Source organism: Trachymyrmex cornetzi, unplaced genomic scaffold (genome assembly GCF_001594075.2).
Source record: "Trachymyrmex cornetzi isolate Tcor2-1 unplaced genomic scaffold, Tcor1.1 scaffold78, whole genome shotgun sequence".
Classification (NCBI taxonomy): domain Eukaryota; kingdom Metazoa; phylum Arthropoda; class Insecta; order Hymenoptera; family Formicidae; genus Trachymyrmex; species Trachymyrmex cornetzi.
In genome coordinates this window covers 110484-132804 of record NW_017300113.1, presented here as the reverse complement: position 1 = coordinate 132804, position 22321 = coordinate 110484, and the positions used below count along the sequence as shown (strand labels likewise).

General features: G+C 36.7%; 1 protein-coding gene across 1 annotated transcript in view; it reads left to right on the top strand.

Annotated features, from left to right (window-relative positions):
* Nucleotides 1-22321, top strand: part of Tis11 (Tis11 zinc finger protein) — a 29269-nt gene that overhangs the window by 5990 nt on the left and 958 nt on the right. Inside the window, exon 2 of the mRNA XM_018518662.1 lies at nt 21900-22316. Within this exon, the coding sequence (XP_018374164.1) occupies nt 21900-22316 (417 nt within the window). The remainder of the gene's footprint in view (nt 1-21899; nt 22317-22321) is intronic.

Genomic DNA, 22321 nt, shown 5'->3' with positions numbered 1-22321 from the left:
TTCATGCAGAAATATTGCGAAACCGCCATTTTCCCGGCATGTCTGCGACGCGATATCGCCTTTGCGTTATTGTCATTGAAACTGATACCGATCGAGAGGCTAAGCGAACGAAACGCGACGACAGATCGACGCTTTGTTGCCTTATTCAGCGTCTGGTACGTACCAATGTAACACGCGTACAAGAAATCGATTGTTCGCACACGTATTTGGCACGAAACTCTCAATCTCTCGATAAAGAATCGCACAGCCACTGTTTCTCTTAGCTTGATTTGCGGTCGGGAGGGCATCCAGGATCCGTTCTCGGACATCTTGCGTCAAGTGAGAGCGGTGAAAGAAAGAACGGGGAAGATCATCGGGGTTCGCGACAATCCTGCCGACGCATTATTTCCTGAAAGCATGCCCATATGTCGTTACACGTTCCTTCGTCGCGTAATTATGCGTGGCGCGCGAGCGCGCATGGTATCATACGATTTCCGGTGAGTCCGCTACTGTGAGCTGTTGGCTCACTTGTCATTTCCCGTCTTATTATCATGCGTATGCGGTTATAAGCGTACGCAAATTCTGAAAAGGAAAGAGAGAGAAAGAGAAAGAGAGAGAGGGGGAGGAAAAACGAACTGCCTCAGAAATTATTATTGCGCATCGCCGCCGACCTTTGCCAACGGTGATAGCCTGTAATCTGCGCGAAATCAAATCGCGATATTACAAATACGCGAAAATAATCTGTTTATTCGCGATAGCGAAAATACGCCATTTAAAGATATATTTTTTTTTTTTTTACATGTAACAGTGCAGAGAATTTATTTCACCGATATCGCAATGCTTTCGTAATTGCAGATACATCGTCGTGTCGTCACGATAGGATTACTTGACATTTGTGTAGCCCTGGGAAATGTTTTTCTGCTTTGAAACTCGTGATTCCTGATTTTTAATTCAATCACGAGAATTCGTTATTGACACGCATATTTTTAGAAGATAATTCCCGTAATCATTTTTCGGGTCGGATGTTTTCTTTTGCCTTTCAATCATGGATTTTACTGCGGACGAGAGTCTTTCCTTTTCTCCCTTTTGCACGGTAACCGTGTGTAACTTTCCTCGGCAATTTCTCCTCAGCTCGATTTCGAAACTCGTTCGATCGGGTGGACTTTCGACTTTCGATAATTCGACGAGCACAGTCAAAATCACTGCGGATCCTTCGCGAGATGCGAAAATTTCGGTTGCAAGAGCTTGATATGTGACGTCATAAACTTTACTGAAAATTTTGCTTTTGCTGTAAATTTCAGACGTCACATATTTGCATTGATAAGCGATGTTAATTTGACCTTACTGAAAAAAATTCATCGGACGACATGATGAGTCATTGAATCGATTATTATATCTACATACGACAGTCTGCCGTGGAGTTGAATCAGAAGCAAAAAGTAAAATGAAATGATGGATATAATTTAAGTAAAGGTCACTCATTGCCATATCAAACAATTGCTGTACAATCGTCAAAAGCGAATTTTAAATTTAAATTATGCAAGCTAATCAAGCAAAAGACTATTTGTAAATAAGATAATTTATATAAAATTATAATCATTCAGTTCTTTTAGAGTGGTATTGATAGTCCGTTTTTAGACCGTCTCAAGTAATGTCTTAAATAATGTCTAATACGGCTCTCTGATTGATTCATGACATTTGAAGACTGTACTTAAGACGGTCTTAATACAAGATCCGACTATGAATATCAGTGTCCTGAGTGTCCGGAGGATGAAAACAAATCTGAGATTATCAAGACTCATTTCTGTGTTTAACACGGGAATTCGATTTTTACAACGTGTGAAATCTATATATACGTATATATATCCCATCTCTTTCAACACCCTCTCGCGAAACTGGCTCTCCGGAGGAGAGATACGTGTGCACGGCCGCGGCAACAGAATCCTTTGGATTTTTCTAAAAGCGAAAACCTCGCCCCGAGCGTGTAGCGTGCCCGTACATTGGTAGCGGCAACAAAAAGCCGCTCGGTGAACGCGAGCCATGAAGAAGGGGCGTAGGAACCTGTTGCTTCAGGTCTGCCGGTGCTGAAGGAGTGATCGAGAGAATGAAAGGGAGTAGAGAAGGATGGTGGGATACTCTCGGGGGACCCCTCTTTGTGCACCGATCTGCCCCTGCTTCTCCTGTACCCGACTCTTGGCCAGCATTGGCGTAGCACGATCCTGGAGTCCCCTCCTCCCACCCTTTTGTATTCCCCGGGCTTCCCTCCGGCACGACAAATTTTCCCATATTTTTGAAAAGATCCACTGCACGCCATCACAAAAGGATAACGCCGAGACCCGACCGTTCTTCTGCAACTCGTTGCATCGGTTTCTGAAACTGCTTTTTCGCGAGGTATTGTGAGGCAGGTTCGGCCGGTTTTTACACAAGGATTTTTGTGCGATCTTGATCTTTTAGGCGGTTGAAATGGCCTGTTTTCGTCTGCCACGAACGCTTCTCACGATGCAAAAATGAGCGAGGAATTATGCCAGTCGCGATGTAAGAAGTTCGATAATCATAATGAAACTATTGTATAATCATGGCTGCTACACAACACGATACTGTGGATAACATTCAATTTCGAAGGAATTAGAATAAAGAAATTGTGCCATTTTATGATATTTTAAACGCGGTGCTTTAAAATCTAATTGTATAGTACGATATTTAAGCAATGATCTATAAATACCATCACCGAAATTATTTATATTTCAATTCAATGATCTAAAAATCTCGAATCTTTATTACATGTTTTTTATAAATGTACAAATCCAATTATTTTTGAAGATTCGCAGTTATCTATCTATAATAAACCAATAGTATTTATTTGAATTAATATAATTTGCATTAATTTTAAGATATTTAGAATAATAAATATTTGATTAGAAATTCGAATATATGTAATATATACATTTTAAATTTATATGTATATTCCATTTTCTAATCAAATATGTATCATGGAAAATATCTAAAAATTAATTTAAATTATATTAATTCAAGTAAAAATAATTAGTATATATACATTACAGATTATTTTAGTATATTATAAGTACATTTATAAATTAGAGATGTTTCTCTTTGTGGTTAAGACGTTCGTTATGGCATTTTTTGAAAGAAACAATATACAAAGCGATTTATATTTCTCATCATTTTTCATCGTAAATTTGTGAATAGCCACGCAAACGGCAACGGGTTCTCTTCACGATAAAAGCCGGCCCTTTTCCCGTATTCATGAAAAGGGACTGGTGAACACAAAAGACGTAAAGAGGGAAGGACACGAGCCATTTCCGCGCACCTTGCACTTTCCGCGTTGGTTCGCCTTCGTCGATGCTCCTCGAACGCCGACTTAACCTTTCGCGATCCGAGATAATTTGGAGAAATTACATCACATTGAACGTTCTATGTTTACGTCAATATTGTCATTATTGCGTAACGTCAATGGAGTTTTGCGTCATGTGCAATAACACATTATATAATTGAAAAATAACTTGGAGCGGAATAAAATCAAGAGTAATATTATTAGTTATTTTATTAGCAGGACATAAGAAATTCAGGGTTTTTATTCGCAAAATAGTCACGTTTTGAATAAAATAATTTCACAAATATCATATTTCCTTAAAATTAAAATAAGGCAAATAAGGAACTTGTGTAATCATTTTATTTAGCAGTTTATGTCGTAAAAATTGCAATATTTTTTGTTTATGAAACATCGATGCGATGTATACATGCGATAAGCGTAAGCATCGATTATTGAGCCTCAAAGGGTTAAATTCTATCTCACACGAGAGAAAGCGAGAGTATCGAGAAGCGTCTGTCGACGGCTCTCGATTTCACTTTCACGCTTGATTTAAACGATGATTCTCGAAGTTTCCAATCTGAGCTGTTTCGGCAACCTGATCGTCACGCTCTAAGTAAATTCAAGGACCGATTTTCGATTTTTTTACCTTAAGAGGGAAAAAATGAAAATTTCATATCGATTATATTCGTTTGTATGGTTGATGTAATAAGTAGAAAAAAAGAAAATCGAACAGCGACTAATAATCATCGAATTATTTTATCTGCAATATATTAATAAAAATATCTTTTCTATATAAAGAGGGACAAGTTCTTTTTTTTAAATTTAGGGTCACACAGAGCTATACTTCGAATTATTTATGTTCCTATGGAGGATGGAACATAAATGGTCTAAAGTAAATTTAGGCCATTGTATAATACATCATTATTTTAAGTCACGTCGGCTTGAAAGTATTTAATTAAAATCCATTATTACTGTATGAAATTTGTTTCTTCAATCTTGATGCTGCGATGAATTGAGCTAACCATGTGCGAAAGCTAACAAACGCGCGTTTCAATTAAGGCTAGAAGAAAGAGATTTCCCTGACTTACAGCCGTCATACTTTCTTCTTGATTAAAATTGCTAATTGCTAATCTGCGCGTATGTCTGTTCCGCGTGCGCTATAATTTTTCTCAGAATGTCACATTGCATCGAGATTTATCTTCTGGCCACCGGTAACGTTAAAGTAACAACGATAAATTATACGAGGCCTTCCGCGTTAATATTTGCAACCTTTTGCAATATTAGACTGCATTGCAGTTACCATTCATCTGAATTGCTTGTTCAAGCCGCGGTCGCCTGGTCTTCGGTCAGAAAAACTGCTGAGCAATTTTGGCCATTTGAGGAGAGTGTTCATATTTCATGCTATAGTGTAGATACTTCCGGTCTTCAATTTCGATACACGAAGTGTGTTTTCTTTCAAAGTATGAAGCAGAGAGAAGCCGATATATTTTTTTAATTTTATTTTACAATGAAAACGTAACGCGACTTAAGTAATTCATAATTACCGTAAATAATTCTAGATTTAGCTTATCCGAATGAGAAAAAGTGTGAATAACAAACGTAATATTTTCGGTTAGGTTTTAAAACTCACGGTAACTCAAAAAAAGAATACTGCGCGCAATATTTACATAATTATTTTTAATGCAACGAAAGATAAGACAATGACCTAAGTGCACGCACGTGTTCGTTTTTTGACCAATTATTATGATGAGGAAGGTAATTGCATGGTGCATGTTTGCATCGGTAACGTTCGAGTGTGGAATTCAAGCATCGAAAATTAGACAGTCCAGTATAATCGCGACTTTGTTAACGAAAAATTGATAAAACGTACTGCACGCGCGGAACGTGTTTGGCAAAACAAGATAAGCCAGTTAAATTTGCACACACACAATCATGACTGTAATATAACTCTGTATCCCTTCGCGCAAGTAATCAGCTCGACTTGATTTACGCATACAAATAAAAAGATGCATTTCCTTTCACGAGCGAAGGCAAAGATTAAGTCCCGATTATTGCGGTCAAAGCGCCATTAATTGCGCGGGTAATAAAGAGCAAAATAATACACACGCTTTAATATGAAACGGAAATGTATCCATGTATTTTGCTTGCGGCGAAATAATTGTCTATACTCACCGTTTGCTTTCGAGATGATCGAAATTTACAGTACCAGATCGCACGTGACTACAATCAGGTTATTTCCACGGTTCGTTCCAATGCCGGAAACTCTATATTACCGTTAATTCATTGCGTGATACCGGCGATCTGCCAACTCGGTTATTTTTCTGTCGCGGACGATCTTCGGAAATAATTGAAACCTTCTTATAGGTAGGCTTGGCCCAATGCACATGTCAGCATTAAGATTTCTTATCTGTCGACGAGTTTTTTTTTTCTCGACTATGCTAATTGCATTCCACTCGTGGAAATTTTTAAATGGAATCTTATACATAAAATTTGTATAAGTAATTAATTATTTATAAATTATTTATCTATTTAAATTTCGTGTATTTTTTTGTAATTTGTTACCATTGTTAAAAATAATATCTTAAATCATCGATTGGTTATTAATCACACGCCCTACTGAATTTCATTTATAAATTATACTTTTAAAAATTATCCAATTTCACATGATTGCAACGATACAAGAATTACCGTAAAAAGTATTTCGTCTCTTTTTTTTTTGTATGAAAATTACCGCAGAAAGATCGAGAAATATTTCCTGTGATCGATACACACGGAATCGTCCGAAGACCACAAATAGTTCTCGGAATGATTCGCCGGTTGCGTATTTCCCAGTAAATTGATTCGGTCGCGCATAAAAATCGCGGAACGTCTTCGACGTTCGCCTGATGTTCGTCGCATAATGACGTGGCGTCTTCGCGTCGTCGTCGTCGAGAATGAAAAACCGCGGAGCTGCGGGCCCAAAAGTCTCCCACGTTCTTTCTTCCTCGGCTTTCTGCGAAAAAGAGCAAAGCAGGAGAGAGAGAGTGCGAGCGTGGAGGTGGGAGAGCGTGGGGTCACGAGACGGAGGGAAAGAAAAAAAAAGGAACAGAAAGAAACAAAGGAGCCCGGGGAGAGCCGGCGGTATGAAAACAGGCGCAGTCCTCTCTACGCGAACGTAAACGTGCACACGCACGCACGCATATGCGCGCAAATACGTACGTGCGCAACAGTGACGCATCGGCGCGTTGCGGATGGCGCATGCACCCGCGCGCGTTGTGTATGCAACGGCCGCTCGTAAACGCACGTGTGCGTCTTTTACGCGCAGGAAAGTCTTCGCGGTCACGCGGCCGACCGACGCCTGAATCACGCATCTTATTTTACGAGCGGCCGGGGCCTCGCACACGCGTATTTTAGTATATCCATATATCATCCTGCGTGCGTTTCACCGCCGTTGATGCACACGCGGGAGCGTCAATGCGGTCTGACACTCGGAACACTCGACGGTTAAATTTCTCCGCCGTATATTTGAGAATACGTACGTAGATAGTCTCACCGCTTGCGTAATTGATAGCTGAGGTTACTTCATTTTTGTGAAGGACGGAAAGAATCGTACGTGAAACCTCGCTATGAATGCGGATGCACTGCGCGAATGACTCTCGATTGCGCAGCAGTGCCAATTTCCCGTTTACAACCGCACGGCTTTCATTCGTTAATTGACAGCCATCGAAATTCATTATCTTGATTAGTTCGGGTTTCGATACTGAATAGACATTGGAGACTTATGACTCGTGTCTTCAGTTGACATTTTTAGTGCTTCACTCTTCATCTAGAATTATATTTTTACTCCTTTTCTGCAATTAGGATCTTTTTTATCCAGTCCAATTTTTTTATTGTTCTATAGGTTTTTAAAAACTAAAAAAATTCAAGGTTACTTTTCAATATGTCTATTAAATTGCCAAATAGTTTTTTAATTTAAATTTAAAGATATTTTTAGAAGAGAGCCTCCGCCTTCCCCTTTATTTCGGAGAAATTTCAGAATGAAATTTTGTTTGTATCGAAAAAGACCTAAATTGCAGACGGAGGTTTAATACAGCTTTGCAAAGTTCTATGTATATTCCAGATATTTAATGAGGTATTTTTGTATAATCCTATTTATCGTATTATGAATGATTTTCGTACGACTTTTAGTTGCTGCAATTGTTAAGACCGGTGTGAGTCATACCACTTTGCTTCTCGACCATTCGAATGGACGTATGAATGCAGGTCTAAGTCGCGTCATCTGCTTTCATTGCTTGTTCACTCATCAAAACTGATTGCGATAACGATTGCCTTGTCGCGTATATTCGGTAGCTATCAACCCGGCATAGTTCACGGGGATAAATTTAGCATGCAGCATTGGCACAACGTTCCTCGTATTGTTCCATTCCATTGTTCTTTATCGCGAATCGGCGTACGAGTCGAGCTCCTCCGTGAGACCAGAAGAGGAAAAAAGATGCTACTAACTACTTTTTCCTCGCACGTTGGAGGACGCGTATTTATGCGCCGCACGATTGTGCGCGTGATGCGCGTTGCACGCGAATCGCCACGCCGATGCGCTCGATGCATCTCGAACATCTCGCGAACCCAGGAATGCCGGCGCTTAATTTCCGATTAATTTGCATGTGATACGATCTCTCGGAGACTAATTGAATTTATCGGAGATTCGCGATGAGGATGGCCGTAACTTATGTATTATGCATATCGATCTTGATTTATTTTACTTTATTTGCTTGGACGTTGCTTGCTTTTATAGTTATATCACAATTTTTTAATCGATGTCACATCTTCGCTGTCTGGGCAATCCCCGGTATTTATGTATACGAGTCAACTAGATTAATTGAAAGTCGAAGATCTTCCTCCCAATTTATCTTGTGTTGAATTATTGCTAATTTATCAGTTATCAGTTTGTAATTCGATCAATTTTAATTTATAGCGTGGATACAATTAAACTCGTAAGAGCGTATATTATATATCTAATTAAATCAGAATTAGCGATGAAAAATACTTAATTTATTCATTATACTCAATTACATAATTATTAGTGATTTTGGAATTGAGTCGGCGATTAATCTTATGGTATGACAGTTAAATAAAACATTTAATATTCGTAGGAAATTTACATAGAAAAATATAAAAAATAAGCGGTTAAAAAATCATTTAATGTATATCACTATTTTGTTATTAGTTTTATCATACCAATAAACTAAAGTCAAATTTTTTACATTGACGTTCAATACAATTAAATTGAATCTTTAAAAAAGTATCTTGACAGCAAGAAAGGTATTGTGTCTCTCGCGCGATGATATTTCTATTATTTCATTCACTTAATGACGAGTCACGGGGAAAATGGTGGAACGCGTAACGAATTTACCGTATCGGTTTTTTTCCGCTAATTGCGAGAAGAAGAAACGAGCGCCGACAGATTGTACAGGGCGTGACCCTCTCTTGAATTTAGCCGAGAGTATATTAAATTATAGTGTCTCCCGCTGTACGAGCGTCGATTTAATGCACCTTGAAGTCATTAGCGCAATACGCCGATGAGCCTGAATCACGCGGCGACGTATTTCGCGAGCAATTAAACCTTAATCCGTGTTCACGAGCGCGCGCAGGAACGCGGCGGAGGGAAAAATGTCACCGAGTTCCGCGATTATTCAACCGTGCAGGCTGTAAGCCGCTGACTGTGCGCGCATTGTCGACCGGTAATTCTCGTGAAACACATGCGGCACTATGATTACAAATTTGCTAACGTGGATTTATGACGAACCCTTGAACCCCCGGACGACGGAATGCACAAAATCAGCTGTCACTGATGTCACGATTACATTTGACATTTGAAAATTACTTTTTGCGCTTTTCTACATCGCCGTTCTTCAACTTGACCATAAAATATTCTTCTTTGTGTTTATTATATTTTCTATATTTTCGTATAGAAATGTAAATTGATTCTTTTTTTTTTAGAAAATAGATATGCTTATAGTCGTACGCAAAGGAAGAGCTCCCCCCTAAAATTTGTCAAGGAAAAAATAATTAAATTATGCAAATTTTCACAATGAAAAATTAAATGCTCATAGCCCAATTTGTGGTTCACACGTTATTCGTAAGAAAATTCGCTGAAGATCTTTGAAATCCAGATTCTGACAGGATTCAAAATTCTTCAAGGTGCACTATGACGAAAATTTCACTTTTTGAAACATAATTGTAGTGCTAATTTCACAGAGGTCAGATCTTGATTTTAATATAAGTATTTTAATGTTTTTTGTATAAAGATAAATAAATGAATTAAAAAAATAAAATAAGTAAATGAATTGTTCACCTCTGACTGAAAAGTCCTGGATACACCCATAAATATCCAACTATATTTTAAGAACTGAATGAAAAATAACAGATTTCCACAAAATATTTTTAAATATCCTATAACGACTGTATATAAATAATGCATAAGTGTCGTTAAAAATATGCATGTACTGAGACACAAATTTCAGTTTTAAAAGCGTTATTTATGGCGAGGCAGTTTAATAGAGTCGCACACAATTCTGCCATATTGTTTTCTTGTGAATTATGATCTTTTGGAGATTATATATCGTTGAACAGTAACGTATTTCATGAAGCTTCAGTTTCACCAATTGAACGTCCTACACACGCAAATCATCCTACGCGTGCAAGTCTATGTGCAGGCAGTCGTGACCGACTGAACCGTGACCGATTCTTGACGGCATGATGACAGTGTCAACAACCGCTGTAGCCTGCAACAGCCCATTCGCGTTATTGCTCTTTACGATTCATAATTATCTGCCTCGAGAGAGAAAAGAGGCTTTAATAATCTTCAGTTTCAACTCATCGCTAACTGTAAAGGGATGAGAGTTGTAAGTAATGTATTTTCCCTTCTGAATCATTTAAAATCATCGCTTTTGTTTGCACAAACTATTGTACAGTTTATAAATTCTCTCATGTAGGTATAAAGAATTACTTTCGTTTGAACAAAGAAAAAGAGAAAGTCTAAATCACGCTTTCTAATTTTTCGTTCTTACGCATTATTTTCATTTTTTACTCAATCTTCCTCAAAATTAATTCATTAAATATTATGTTTACGAGAAACGATATTATATATTTAAGATGTAATATTTCAACAATTTTTAGAAATTAAAAAGTAAAAAATTGATTTGATACATCAGAGAAACATGTAATGTAGGTACATGTTAGGCAAGGACTGTCCATTAGAACAAATCCGCTTCCTTATCCATTTTATCCGTTAATACGTTCTAGTACAATATAACACGCAGTAGCATCAAACATTGTTACATTAGATTCACTGCGGATAAACTAGAGGATGTCGAGCATGGAGCACTAAATCACCGATAAAATCTGACATATCTCATACCGTAACTTTACTAACTCGATTTGTACCGACTACTAGTCTTCATTTTAACATATTGCTCTCTCTTTCGTCTCTTCTACACTTCACTGTGCAGACTATCTTTTTCAAACGACTTCCAGACACTCAATATTATTGTACAATTATTTTGTACAATATTATTGACGCCCTCTTTGAACAATTTAAACAAGTAATCTGGAGGCTCAATATAGCTTGCAGATAATCAATAATATTGTGCAACAATAATGATCGTCTAGAGGCTGCTTTAGAGGCACGCATTTACAAAATGTGCGACCTCTTTCCGATTTTCAACTCCCGTCCTTTCGTTGCACAATAACAACGGAGCAACGCTCTCACTTGTGCCTGTTAAAGTTTCTACTCGTTTTTACGAGACGTGGGCGAACAAGTCACCAACGATTACCGCGTTAGTTTGTGCTCGGCCAGTTTCGATCGTTCGCTCGCTCTTGCATTTACAGTCGGTGCACTGAGAAAAAAAATTGTTCATTTCATTAAATTAATTTATAGTCTTTCTTTATTTCCTTCATTGAGAATGTATGTATTTATAAATTATACATAATATGTTTTAAGTATCTACGTATATTCTTCATTGAAAGAAATAAAGACAAACTAAATAATTAATTTAGTCCAATGAATAATTTTTTTCTCAGTATGACATTTTTAGACATGCTGACGTGCAAAGGAAAAATTGGCGAGTCTCGATGAGCCGAGTGAACCGAGACCGAAATGTGAAAATCGCCGCGTGAAAAGCCCGTAATTCACTAATTCAGGCTGATACAATGAAAACATTTCCGCGAAACGAGCGGCTTTGCAATGTATTGCGAAGGCCGCCACGTGGAAAGTTCGCGGAAAGCCAGTGAATCGCGATTATCTTGCTGGCGAGCGCACTCGCGCGTTTCTATCGAAGAGGAAAGGCGGTAATCAGCCATCAGCTATCCGATCTAGAATGTTCATACAAATATAAACCAGGAAATGATTGTTACATCCACAAGCTGTTTTATCCGTTTTTACCGCTCCGTCCAACTTAATGTTCCACGATGCTTACAAGCAATATCGAAAGAAGTAATGTACACGACGGTCGCTAAAAATATGTATTCGGTGTTCGTGTTCGGGGAAGCGTTATCGTCAACTGATTCAGTAACTCGCAATGATTCATACCGTCGACAAAAAAAAAATCCGGTGCGCACTTTCGCTGCTTTATCGTTGTGATACCCGCGCGATATAATTGCCGCCCTAATCCTCATTGTTACCGTGATTAATTCGCCGGCACGGTTTGTGTGCCAGCTTTTCTTTTTCACGCGATGTGCGATGCAACACGCTTACGCGTACGGACGCCGTAACGTGCTATTACATTCTGATTACCCGGGCATAAATTATGCGATTCAATCGCTATCCCGAGTTTCCTAATCGTTTTCACGTCTCTCGCCTCGCCTTCGATCCTGGGAGTGTTTTTCCCGCCCGCGAGGGAGGGGGAAAAGAAGAAATTAAAGTTCACACTAAGCGTACTTTCACTTTTCGCTGTTGTGCATACGACACGCTCGCGCGCGAGATAATTGCGCGAAGTGCACTAAGCCGGCATTGTTATGGTACGAAGGCGCGCGCTCTGTTTTCCGCGTGCGGTTTCTTCGCAAAACCCGCGCAGCCCGCCGTTACCCAAGTCCGTGATTCATATTTCTCATTTATTCACCGCGCGCCGATCAGTCGGTCTCATACGCGTGCACCGTGCAAGGTTCACGGAGGAAGTAGAGTGGAAAGCCGCACTTCTCGTATTGGCGAATGTTAATCGTTACTTTTTTTCCCCCCCGTAAGCCGCCACTGTGCGTCGCAAAAGCAGTGCTCGATGAAAAAATGCGTAGCGAGTGGAACTGTAACTTTTGGATAATTTGCAGCGCATACCGAGACTTTTAGTGTGCAAGATTTGGCATTTAAAGATCATTTCTTAATAGTAGCATTTCCGAGTTTCTATCTGACTTTTAGAGAATGCACATATTAATGGTTTTAGAGGCGTTCTAATTTTAAACGAATCCTTATTTTATAATTTTGAAAGAATTTCAGTATTAAATATCTCCGAATACTATTCAAATAAATTCTATATTTAATATTGTTATTTGGCTCAAGTTTTTATATAATCTTTTACAACTGATGAGTTATAAATAAATAGCTCGAAATCATCCGTTGTTTATTTCCGATTTTCTACGAACGATTTGAAGAAATTGCAAGACTTTCGACATAATTCATGTACTTATCAAAAGTGCTACTGAAATTCGTATGCAGTCTTTCAGACTTGTAACGCGACTTGTTTTCGCATCGTACGCTTTATGCGCGAGAAACTTGTAAAAAAGGACGAAGGAGAGTTTCAAGGGGCGACACGCTCTTCTGGGTCGGAAAGCGAAATGTTCGCCGGTTCTCCCGCGTTTCTTTTGTCCGTTCGTCAATGAGTGGAAGACGAGGAAGAAAGAAAAGACACGTAGGGATGTCAGCGAAGCGAAAGAGAGCGAGAAGAAAAAGTAATTTATTTATTATTTCGAAGCATTATGTTAGAATAAGTGCAACTGCGAGGAGTCGTGTATGAATGTAAGAAATCGTTTCGAAAAAGTGGAAAAGAAATGCAATTAGAATGCAATCTTAGAACGCAAGATTAAAATCTATATCATTATGACTTATAATTACCGGGAAAGAAAACAATTTATTTTTAAAACGGTTGACCAAGATAGAACGAAATTCACTTTTCAAACATTGTTCTTGCCCGTGATCAATATCGATCTAATTGATTTCGATCGATACTCATTGTCGATCCATTGCTGTGCACAATTCGCGCGTGCAAATACATTGCATGTTACCCGTTGAAAGTCCAAACGAAAAGGTCAATCGCAGTCGACCACGACGTTGATCGGTTAACGAAAAGTGTAGCAGACCACGTTTTAATCGGATCTGCCGGTTTTTCGTGTGTAATTAAGTAGAATTTCAATGTAACTCTGAATTTAATGGAGCAAAACGTTAGTATTAATAAGTTATTTTAATTACATCAGAAATTCATTCGTAACACAAAATTTTTAAGAAAGATTGTAGCTAACTGCGAAAATTCACATCGACGATACAACAAGAATTTTTTGTATGATATATAACAAAAATATATATGTATTTTATGTATATATATCTGGTATTGAATCATCGCTGGCAAATTATCGTAGTCGTAACAATAAACGTCATGAGTAATGCAAGTACGTGTGATTAAAACGAGAATGCAGATAATGCAAATGTATATGAGGCTCCGCTAATGCACTCAAGATAACGAGGCAGCAGGAGGGAACGGATGTTTTTTACAACCGATTATAAAAGCGCAAGGTTCGCTGGGCTAAAGGACAGACAGCTGGCGATGAACGTAGGAATTCAAGACGTCGGGGTTCTATACCGGACAAGCGAATAATTAGGATAATTAGGAGTCCCGAGGATGCACCGCGCCGCGCAGTACTTATGTAAGAATCAGTGCGCGAAGCGCCGCTGTTCCATTCAGTCGGTCGACCGGCCGGCGCCATGCTCGTTCTTTAGTCGGTTTCTTTCTCCCTCCCCCCCCCCATCTCGATTCTTCTGCCTCGTTCTCCACGTTACTTTCACCTTTGACCTTCGGGATCCACGTTCTTAACCCGCGAGTACGTGCGCGATTTCTTCTAACGCGAGTACGCGCCGTGAGATGATTGAGCGCGGTCACGTCTTCTCTCCCAGTTGAAAGATATAATTAAATATTATAATCTTATAGTTGAGTGGAACATACGTACAGATTTTTTAATTATTATTTCATTTTGATTAATTTGTTAATTAATTCTCAATTCACGATTTACCTCATAAAAAATGAATGACTTTTACTAATAGTTGGTAATGTTTATATAATAAAATATAAGCATCCTGATATTATTAAATTCATGAAATTATTAAATTGTTTATTATTAAATTTGTTAATTAATTCTCAATTCACGATTTACCTCATAAAAAATGAATGACTTTTACTAATAGTTGATAATGTTTATATAATAAAATATCAGCATCCTGATATCTTTATGAAATTATTAAATTCTTCATTATTAAAACGTATTTTTTTACAATTAATTTTTATATGTATTTTTCATTTCTTCTAAATGTACGCAGTCAAAAAAATATCGCGATGATGTGTATCGTGGTTTAAACAAATCGTCTATTAATACTTCAATCCACGAGCGTACTTTCACTGTCGACCGACCTTGAATATCTAACTCTTCGAGCAATGCGCGTTTTTTGTTATTTTCTTTAGAATAAAGTGAAAGCGCAATACATAAACCATCTTCGTTTCCCTTTTTTTCAAACGAATCAAACGTTTTAAATATGATTATTGTATGTGCATTTCGGATGTGCATTTTAATAAAGCGATGCTCGCATCGTTTTCAATTTATGTAAGATCTTAACGGGTACGTTTCTCCACACTGAATGATGAGTTCACCTTTGACCTATCATACCCCGCTTTTGATCTCTCGAAATGGCACGTGTCATTCTCACACGGAGGAACTACTTCGACACGTATTGTCATTAACGTCTCTCGTGTGATTTCGACATTCTTGAACAGTTATGACATTTCTATAGTTATAACAGCCATACCGAGATCCAACAAAGAGCATAATAAAAAATGTACTTGAATTCACAAAAGTTAGTCTTACATCATAAAAAATTTATTAAAATCAATTGTCTTTTGAATTATAAAAATGTTTAATTATGAAAAGATGTAGCTCGCAGTTATTTCACGCATAACACAGAAATAAAATTTTCCAAAGTAAAAGCTTAATGAATGTGCACTGCGGCTTTTATGTATTTTACGTAATAGATAAGATATTTGACTCTCATTGCTGTTACTGAAGCATATTTAAACAAATTTTATCGCTGAAGTTTGACAAAACTTTGTTTATCTTAATCAATTCAGGCACTTTAAATTTCGAATGTCTATTGGCGATTTCGAGTGAAAAAACACCATAACAATTTTCGAAAAAAAGGATCATAATGACAATATTAATCATGATATATTATACGAAATATTACTATGAGATATCTTTCGCAATATAATCATATTGTATTATTCGTTACAATTGCATAAATGGAACAAGAAGGACGCGACGCGATATCCCCTATCACTTTTTATTTACTTCGAAAAATACAAGAACATAGAAATTATATCGTTACTCCGTTGAAAATCCGTAACTATTATCGCAAAGACATTAAAAATAATCTTTCCGTCGGCCCTGGCATATAAATGCTCATGAATCATACATATATCGTGTTGGAGAGTCGCGCGCATCACGCCACTTTCGCAAAACTAACTTACCCCAGCTGTTAAGATCGATATCTACAAACAGAGACTGTTAAATAATCGTCATTGTTCACAATACTCGATACGCGAAACGCGACGCGCGGTGCGAATATTAAGTTCGCAATGTGAGTAAGATGGCAAATAAAGCGGAACTAGTAACACGCGCGGCTATAATTGAACGTACCTACTGCCGGTGTCGTTCTACGCATTCAAATTAAGTAATGACGTTTGAAGAATGCAGATAAGAATAAATAAAACTGAATAGAATTAGATTGTGTTATAGTTCGAAGAAACAAATTATCCTCAATTATATCTTCAGAAGATATAGAAAAATATCGTAAAAAAAAGATCTTACAAAAAAACCAAAATTTTTTTTGGATCTTCTAAAAGGATATATTTTCTTGTATACTACGGTTTTAAATGAAACTATATCAAGTCGAAAATCAAAACTGATGAAATTTTTATATCTTTATGAATAAATGAGCAATATTTCAAAGTCTAATATTAATATCGAGCTGCAAAAATTGATAAATAATATGATAAAATGCAAGGCGCTTGATAACGATTTTCGTAAAAAATAAAAATTAAAAAGTATAAAATTTTCAAAAGAAAAATAATAAGAAAAAAAAATACTAAATGCTTAATGCACTCTCATCTCATAATATCATCATATTTTCATGCGCCAAAATAATTTGGTTCAAGTTCAAGTGGCACTGCTTTATATCTCAGAATGGCCTTAAAAATAGACTGTGTTTTTATTGGCCTCACGTTTTGTCAGCAAAATGGATGAATGGACTCGCCACGTGTGTCGCAACTTCGCAACGTGAGTAAAAATTAAATTTGCGGAGTCGCGCACGTTCGCCTTGGAATAATTGAAAACACAGTTTACGCCATGCTTTTTCGGGACGGGTTAGCCTATTATAGTGATTCATCGACGACGGTGGAGGAAACGCCGCTCATAACCATACGTCGTCGGCTTCGTAGGATCGTAACATCTACGAAGAAAATCCAACCGGTTTATTTTTTCTCTTACCGATGTAGGCAGTACTTCCTCTCACTATATGCGCTGTGGAACATACACAGTGAAAAGTCTGTGCTAGAAATATATATACGGTACTTTAACTGGCAAACAGAATCTATTTCCGGAAAAAGATTTTAGAATGTATCTTTTTCTTTTTATTTTAATAAAGAATATTAATCTAGACATTTTATATTTTTTTATGTACGTAAAAAAGTTATATAAGATATTTTAAAAGATTTAATTACCTGTTTTAGAAATCACAAATTTATGAAAAATAATATTTTATTTTGAATAAAGGACTTTTCGTCAAAGTATAAAAAAATTAAAAAACTGTTTAACTATATTGTCTAATATTAATAGGTAATTATCTAGAAGCAAGTAGCATGAATTGCACGATTAAAAATAATCATTTCCTGACTGTTTGATTTTAACACAGTTTTAAATTATTATGGCTGTCAAGTAAAATACATAATTATTTAGAGCGTAACAATCATAAATAAGAATAATTTCTTTGCCAACTTTAATTTCTCTTAAAGAAATGTAACATTCTTAATATTTTAAAAATAAAAACCAATACAAGTTGGTTGTGTTTAACAGAAAAAGTAGTTTTGCAACGAATGTTGTAAGATTCTTGATTCTGGTTGCCCTTAGTTCCTGGATTTAAACGTATAAACCAATTACATTAAAGAAATCTCACAACAGGTGCAAGGCTACTATTTTATTGAAAACGTAGCCATTCATGATTAGTATGAATCTCCTCTATACTTTTGCAACAACGATCGCTCCAGAACGATTCCGTAGGATGAATCCGCCTTAACATCGCTACGAGAATATCAAAAATAGATAATATTCTTCCGGAGAGCGCGCGAATCGGCGTGATTAGATACGCGATATATTCTTGTCGGTGTACGTATGTGCGTGCGACGCGAAGATTTATGCGTACTCGTAATCGCGTACTCATACTCGCGCGCGCGAACGATAAAATAGGCGCGCGTATATGCGTGTGAACGATTACCGACGATCGTGCTCTTACGATAAACGCATACTTTAACATGCGGAGGCTACGTGGGAATAATTACGACAAGTAGTAGTTGTGTGCAGTTACTTCTGCGCGCGTGCATGAGTGTGTGCTCTGCGCTCGCGTATACCGACAAATGAAACAAACAAATTCGCTCTGGCACGTATGCGCACGTGCTGGTGGAAATTTCCAGGCTCTCGTGAATCTTCCCGCGTGTAGCGATCTCACGCTCGGGAAAACGTCGAATTTTTTCTCCATACGTCATCGAGCGCGTAACTGATAATTAGTACCATGTCATCTGCGACGAGACAAAATAGAAGGAAGTTACGCGATAACGATATCTTATAGTTTGTCGCAATATTCGCCGTTTATTGCCAATAGATTGCATTATTGCAGTAAATAGCAAAATCTAAGAAAAATCATGGAGCTGACAGACAATATTATCAATAGTATTGTAAGACGTTCTCATTCTATTTTTAAAGATAACACATATGTGTGTGATATAAATTCGCCATATATTTAAATAATCCATTACATAAAAGATATGTTATAAATAATTCTTTTCAGTGATGATATCTGTCCGTTTTTTGCAAATTCAGTTTGCTCAGCTTTTGCAATTTATTACCAATAATCAGCGAATATTGCGACAGACTATAAGAACTTACATCTTCACAGAAGGCTATAGGAATCTAATCGTTTTTCATCGAATTAATAACCTATTATAAAATCTGATAGTATACAAAACCGTGTTAAAAATTTAATAGACTCTACACTCTATGACTACTCGTTCGATTTTTCTGAGATAATTCACTATTAAAGTCCCGTTTTCATTGTCTTCTATATTAAAGTACGGGCTAAAAGGATTACCGTCCTCAAAATTACCGTCCTCAAAATCTCTGATCTCTGATCCTTAATATAATATAATAAAATCTTGATAATCTCATCTATCGATTGCGCGATATAAATAAGATTGAAAACTTAGTTGGTGGGATCGATCTACGATGATAATATCTTCACGATAATATCTAGATGTTCTAAAATGGTTAATATTATATGCGGTAAAATAATCAATGCAATTATTGCTTATAAAAAATAAGGCGTGGAAGATATTATATTCGTTTTTTTATGATTAATGTTGATTAAGTAATACAAAATTTGCGTTCCTACGCAGATGTTTTTTTGAGATAGATTCCTTTTACAAAGAACTCTTAAAAAAATTTATGAATCTTGGTGCTCTGACGTCGATATATTGGATTGGTTATTTATCGCTACATAGTTTTTTTATATGCGTCACGTCTCGCTCAAGTTATTTTTTAGTCAGGCTACATGTGATTATTGTACTCACATACTTTACGTGACTTATCGTATCATCAGCTCGCAACATTGCGTAAATGTTGAAAAAGAACATTATTCATTAACATATGAATACTCATGCTACTGATAGTTACATAGTAATATTCTGAAATTTTCCACACGTATCTACTTGCTATTTTTAGTATTCAGTTATTTTTTATCTAAAATGTAATTTTAGTGTGATTTATTTTAAAATTTTGCTTAATTTTTCTGAATGCGTATTGAGAAAAATTTCAAAGTTCTTAAAATACATCGCGTAAATTCTAAAAGCGCCTTAAACATTCACATAAAGTTGGCGCCACATAATTTATGATAATAATTTTTTTTTCAAAGAGATACATCTCGTGTAATGAATCAAGTCTAATGAAACATGACTTCTAGAAGCGTGTAGTTGCTCGACAATAATAGGAATTGTAGTCACCAAGAGAAACTACACGTGGTTCGAGGAAGTAGAGTGCTAGAACCCTACTTGTGTTCCTTGTGCATCAATCTTTATGAAAGACCGTATCGAATTAGTTGACAGTATAATGAATGAATCGCTTCAATGTGATATTCATATGCACTTCGTATTTTAGACGCATATACATATCGCGATGATATTCCCTTAATAGCGAAACACATCGTATCAGAATTAGATTAGCTCTTTATTAAAAATGTTCTTACTTTTTAACCGCAAACGGTCTTTTATCGTATCCTTCATTTTTTTCCAAAATTATATGAAAAATAATATATACTAGAAATTTAAATGCCTATTACGATCGAAGCTGGATCTTCGTTGTTTTAAAATAATTCAATCTTGAATTACTAATATATACTATATATGTACTTGCATATATACCATATTGTAATCTTTTTCTAACTGCGCGCCGAATTGTTTTTCTGGACTAAATAAACGCAATTAAAACTACTCTAGTAATATCGCGAATTAAATTGACAAGCAATTTAATAATTTGATGCTACTATCAAGCGTCATATATTATAAAGATGTTAGTATATTAAAACTGTTAATAAATTTATTGCGAAAAATATTACCTCGGCCGGGACTTGAACCCGGATCTCTTGCATACCGTGCATAAATAATATATAGTTTGTGGGACGTATATTCGTTGGAATTGAAAAATAGTTAAAAATTGAAATGCTTTATTATACTGAACAGTATATTATAGTAGTTTTCACTTAACCGGTTTGAAAGTAAGAATATTGATTCGAGTAAAAATTCAGAAAAATTCTTGCAAAAGAATCATCAAATTTTTATTCAGTATGATAAACAAAATGTTTACTTTGATTTGAAAGATCATAAATGGCTTCTGCTCGCGTTTCAGTTATCGTGATTTATTATTTTTTAACAGTCTTATCGTTCTTTACATCTAGAATCTGATGATTATCTTCATTTTTATTAAAGTTAAGAAAAATATTGTCTATACGGTGGAAGAGAGATCTGGGTTAAACAATAACTTTGTGGAACTAATTGTTGCAATAGTAGTTGAAGTGGTATCACTCAAGATACACTATGGTTTTATCTAACTCTTTATTTTCTGTTTTCTATTATCTATTGATTATGCTGAGGAGAGATAAGGGCTATAAATGAGATCTTATTGAGGCTGATTGATATGTCTGTGCTATAAGTCCATTTTAGTGCGTTGAACTGTGTAACGTGTTTGCTCGATAAAAATATTCGTTATTTTAATTGATAATATCAGAGTCAAGATTGTTGGCGACATTGTATTACATTAAATTTTATATAAAATATTGTATACGGTTACTTTTATAAATATCAATTAACGCCATTTGGTTAAATTAATCTTTAACAATAATAATTTTTGAAAAATGTTTAAATTTTATGCAATCATATTAATATTGTGAGTTATCGAAAGTAATATTTACGTAATATAATAAGAATAACATTGCATAAATTAACAAATTATACTTATTATAAAATCAGTAATAAATTCTATTGGATTAAGCACATCAGTTTAGTTTAATTTAATGTAATCGTGCAAGTTCAAATATTGATATGCATGAGAAACTTCTTGAAAAATAAAGTGAAAGTCGAGTTAAAGCGTTACACTTACAATTAGGTATAATTATGAACTTTCAGCACTTTCGAATCTTCTCAAAGTTCATCTACCACTCGCATAAGTCTCTGTCGCAACGTCTACCTTCCGTTTTCTAGCAAACGACATATTATTTGAGTTCCCATTGAAACGAACGACCGTGTCAGCGACAGTCCACTGCCGGTCTATTCGACACGCTATCTTGCCGTCACGATGACATCGCCAAATTGCCAAGTCTCAGTTATCATCCGCGCAGCCATTTTAAGATCAAATTACCCGCGCGACAATCTCTCGTCGCGTCGTTCACCCCGATAACGCGTCTATCACCGCGGTGTCGCGCGTGAATAACTGCAATTTCGGAATCGTACGGTTAACTGAACGCGCTTTGTTTTCTTTCTGATTACAGAATGCAGCCTCGACTAAGACGAAGGATCCTCCGTCATCTTCAACGACGACGAGCACCACGAATGGCGGCACTGCCGGCGGTAACAACGTCGGCAATGGACACGCGCCTCTGAAACGCAGCTACACCTCCTTGATGACCACATTAATCGAGCAACATCGAAAACTGGACCGTAGCGTGAGCGAACCGACATCGCGCTACAAGACAGAGCTCTGCCGGCCATATGAGGAGAGTGGCTCGTGTAAGTACGGCGATAAATGCCAGTTTGCGCATGGATATGGCGAGTTGCGCAACCTGGCACGTCATCCAAAGTACAAGACCGAGCTATGCCGCACCTTCCACACGATTGGCTTTTGCCCATATGGACCGCGTTGTCACTTCATCCACAATTTCGAGGAAGCTCGTATCCACAATCAGAAGGTGAG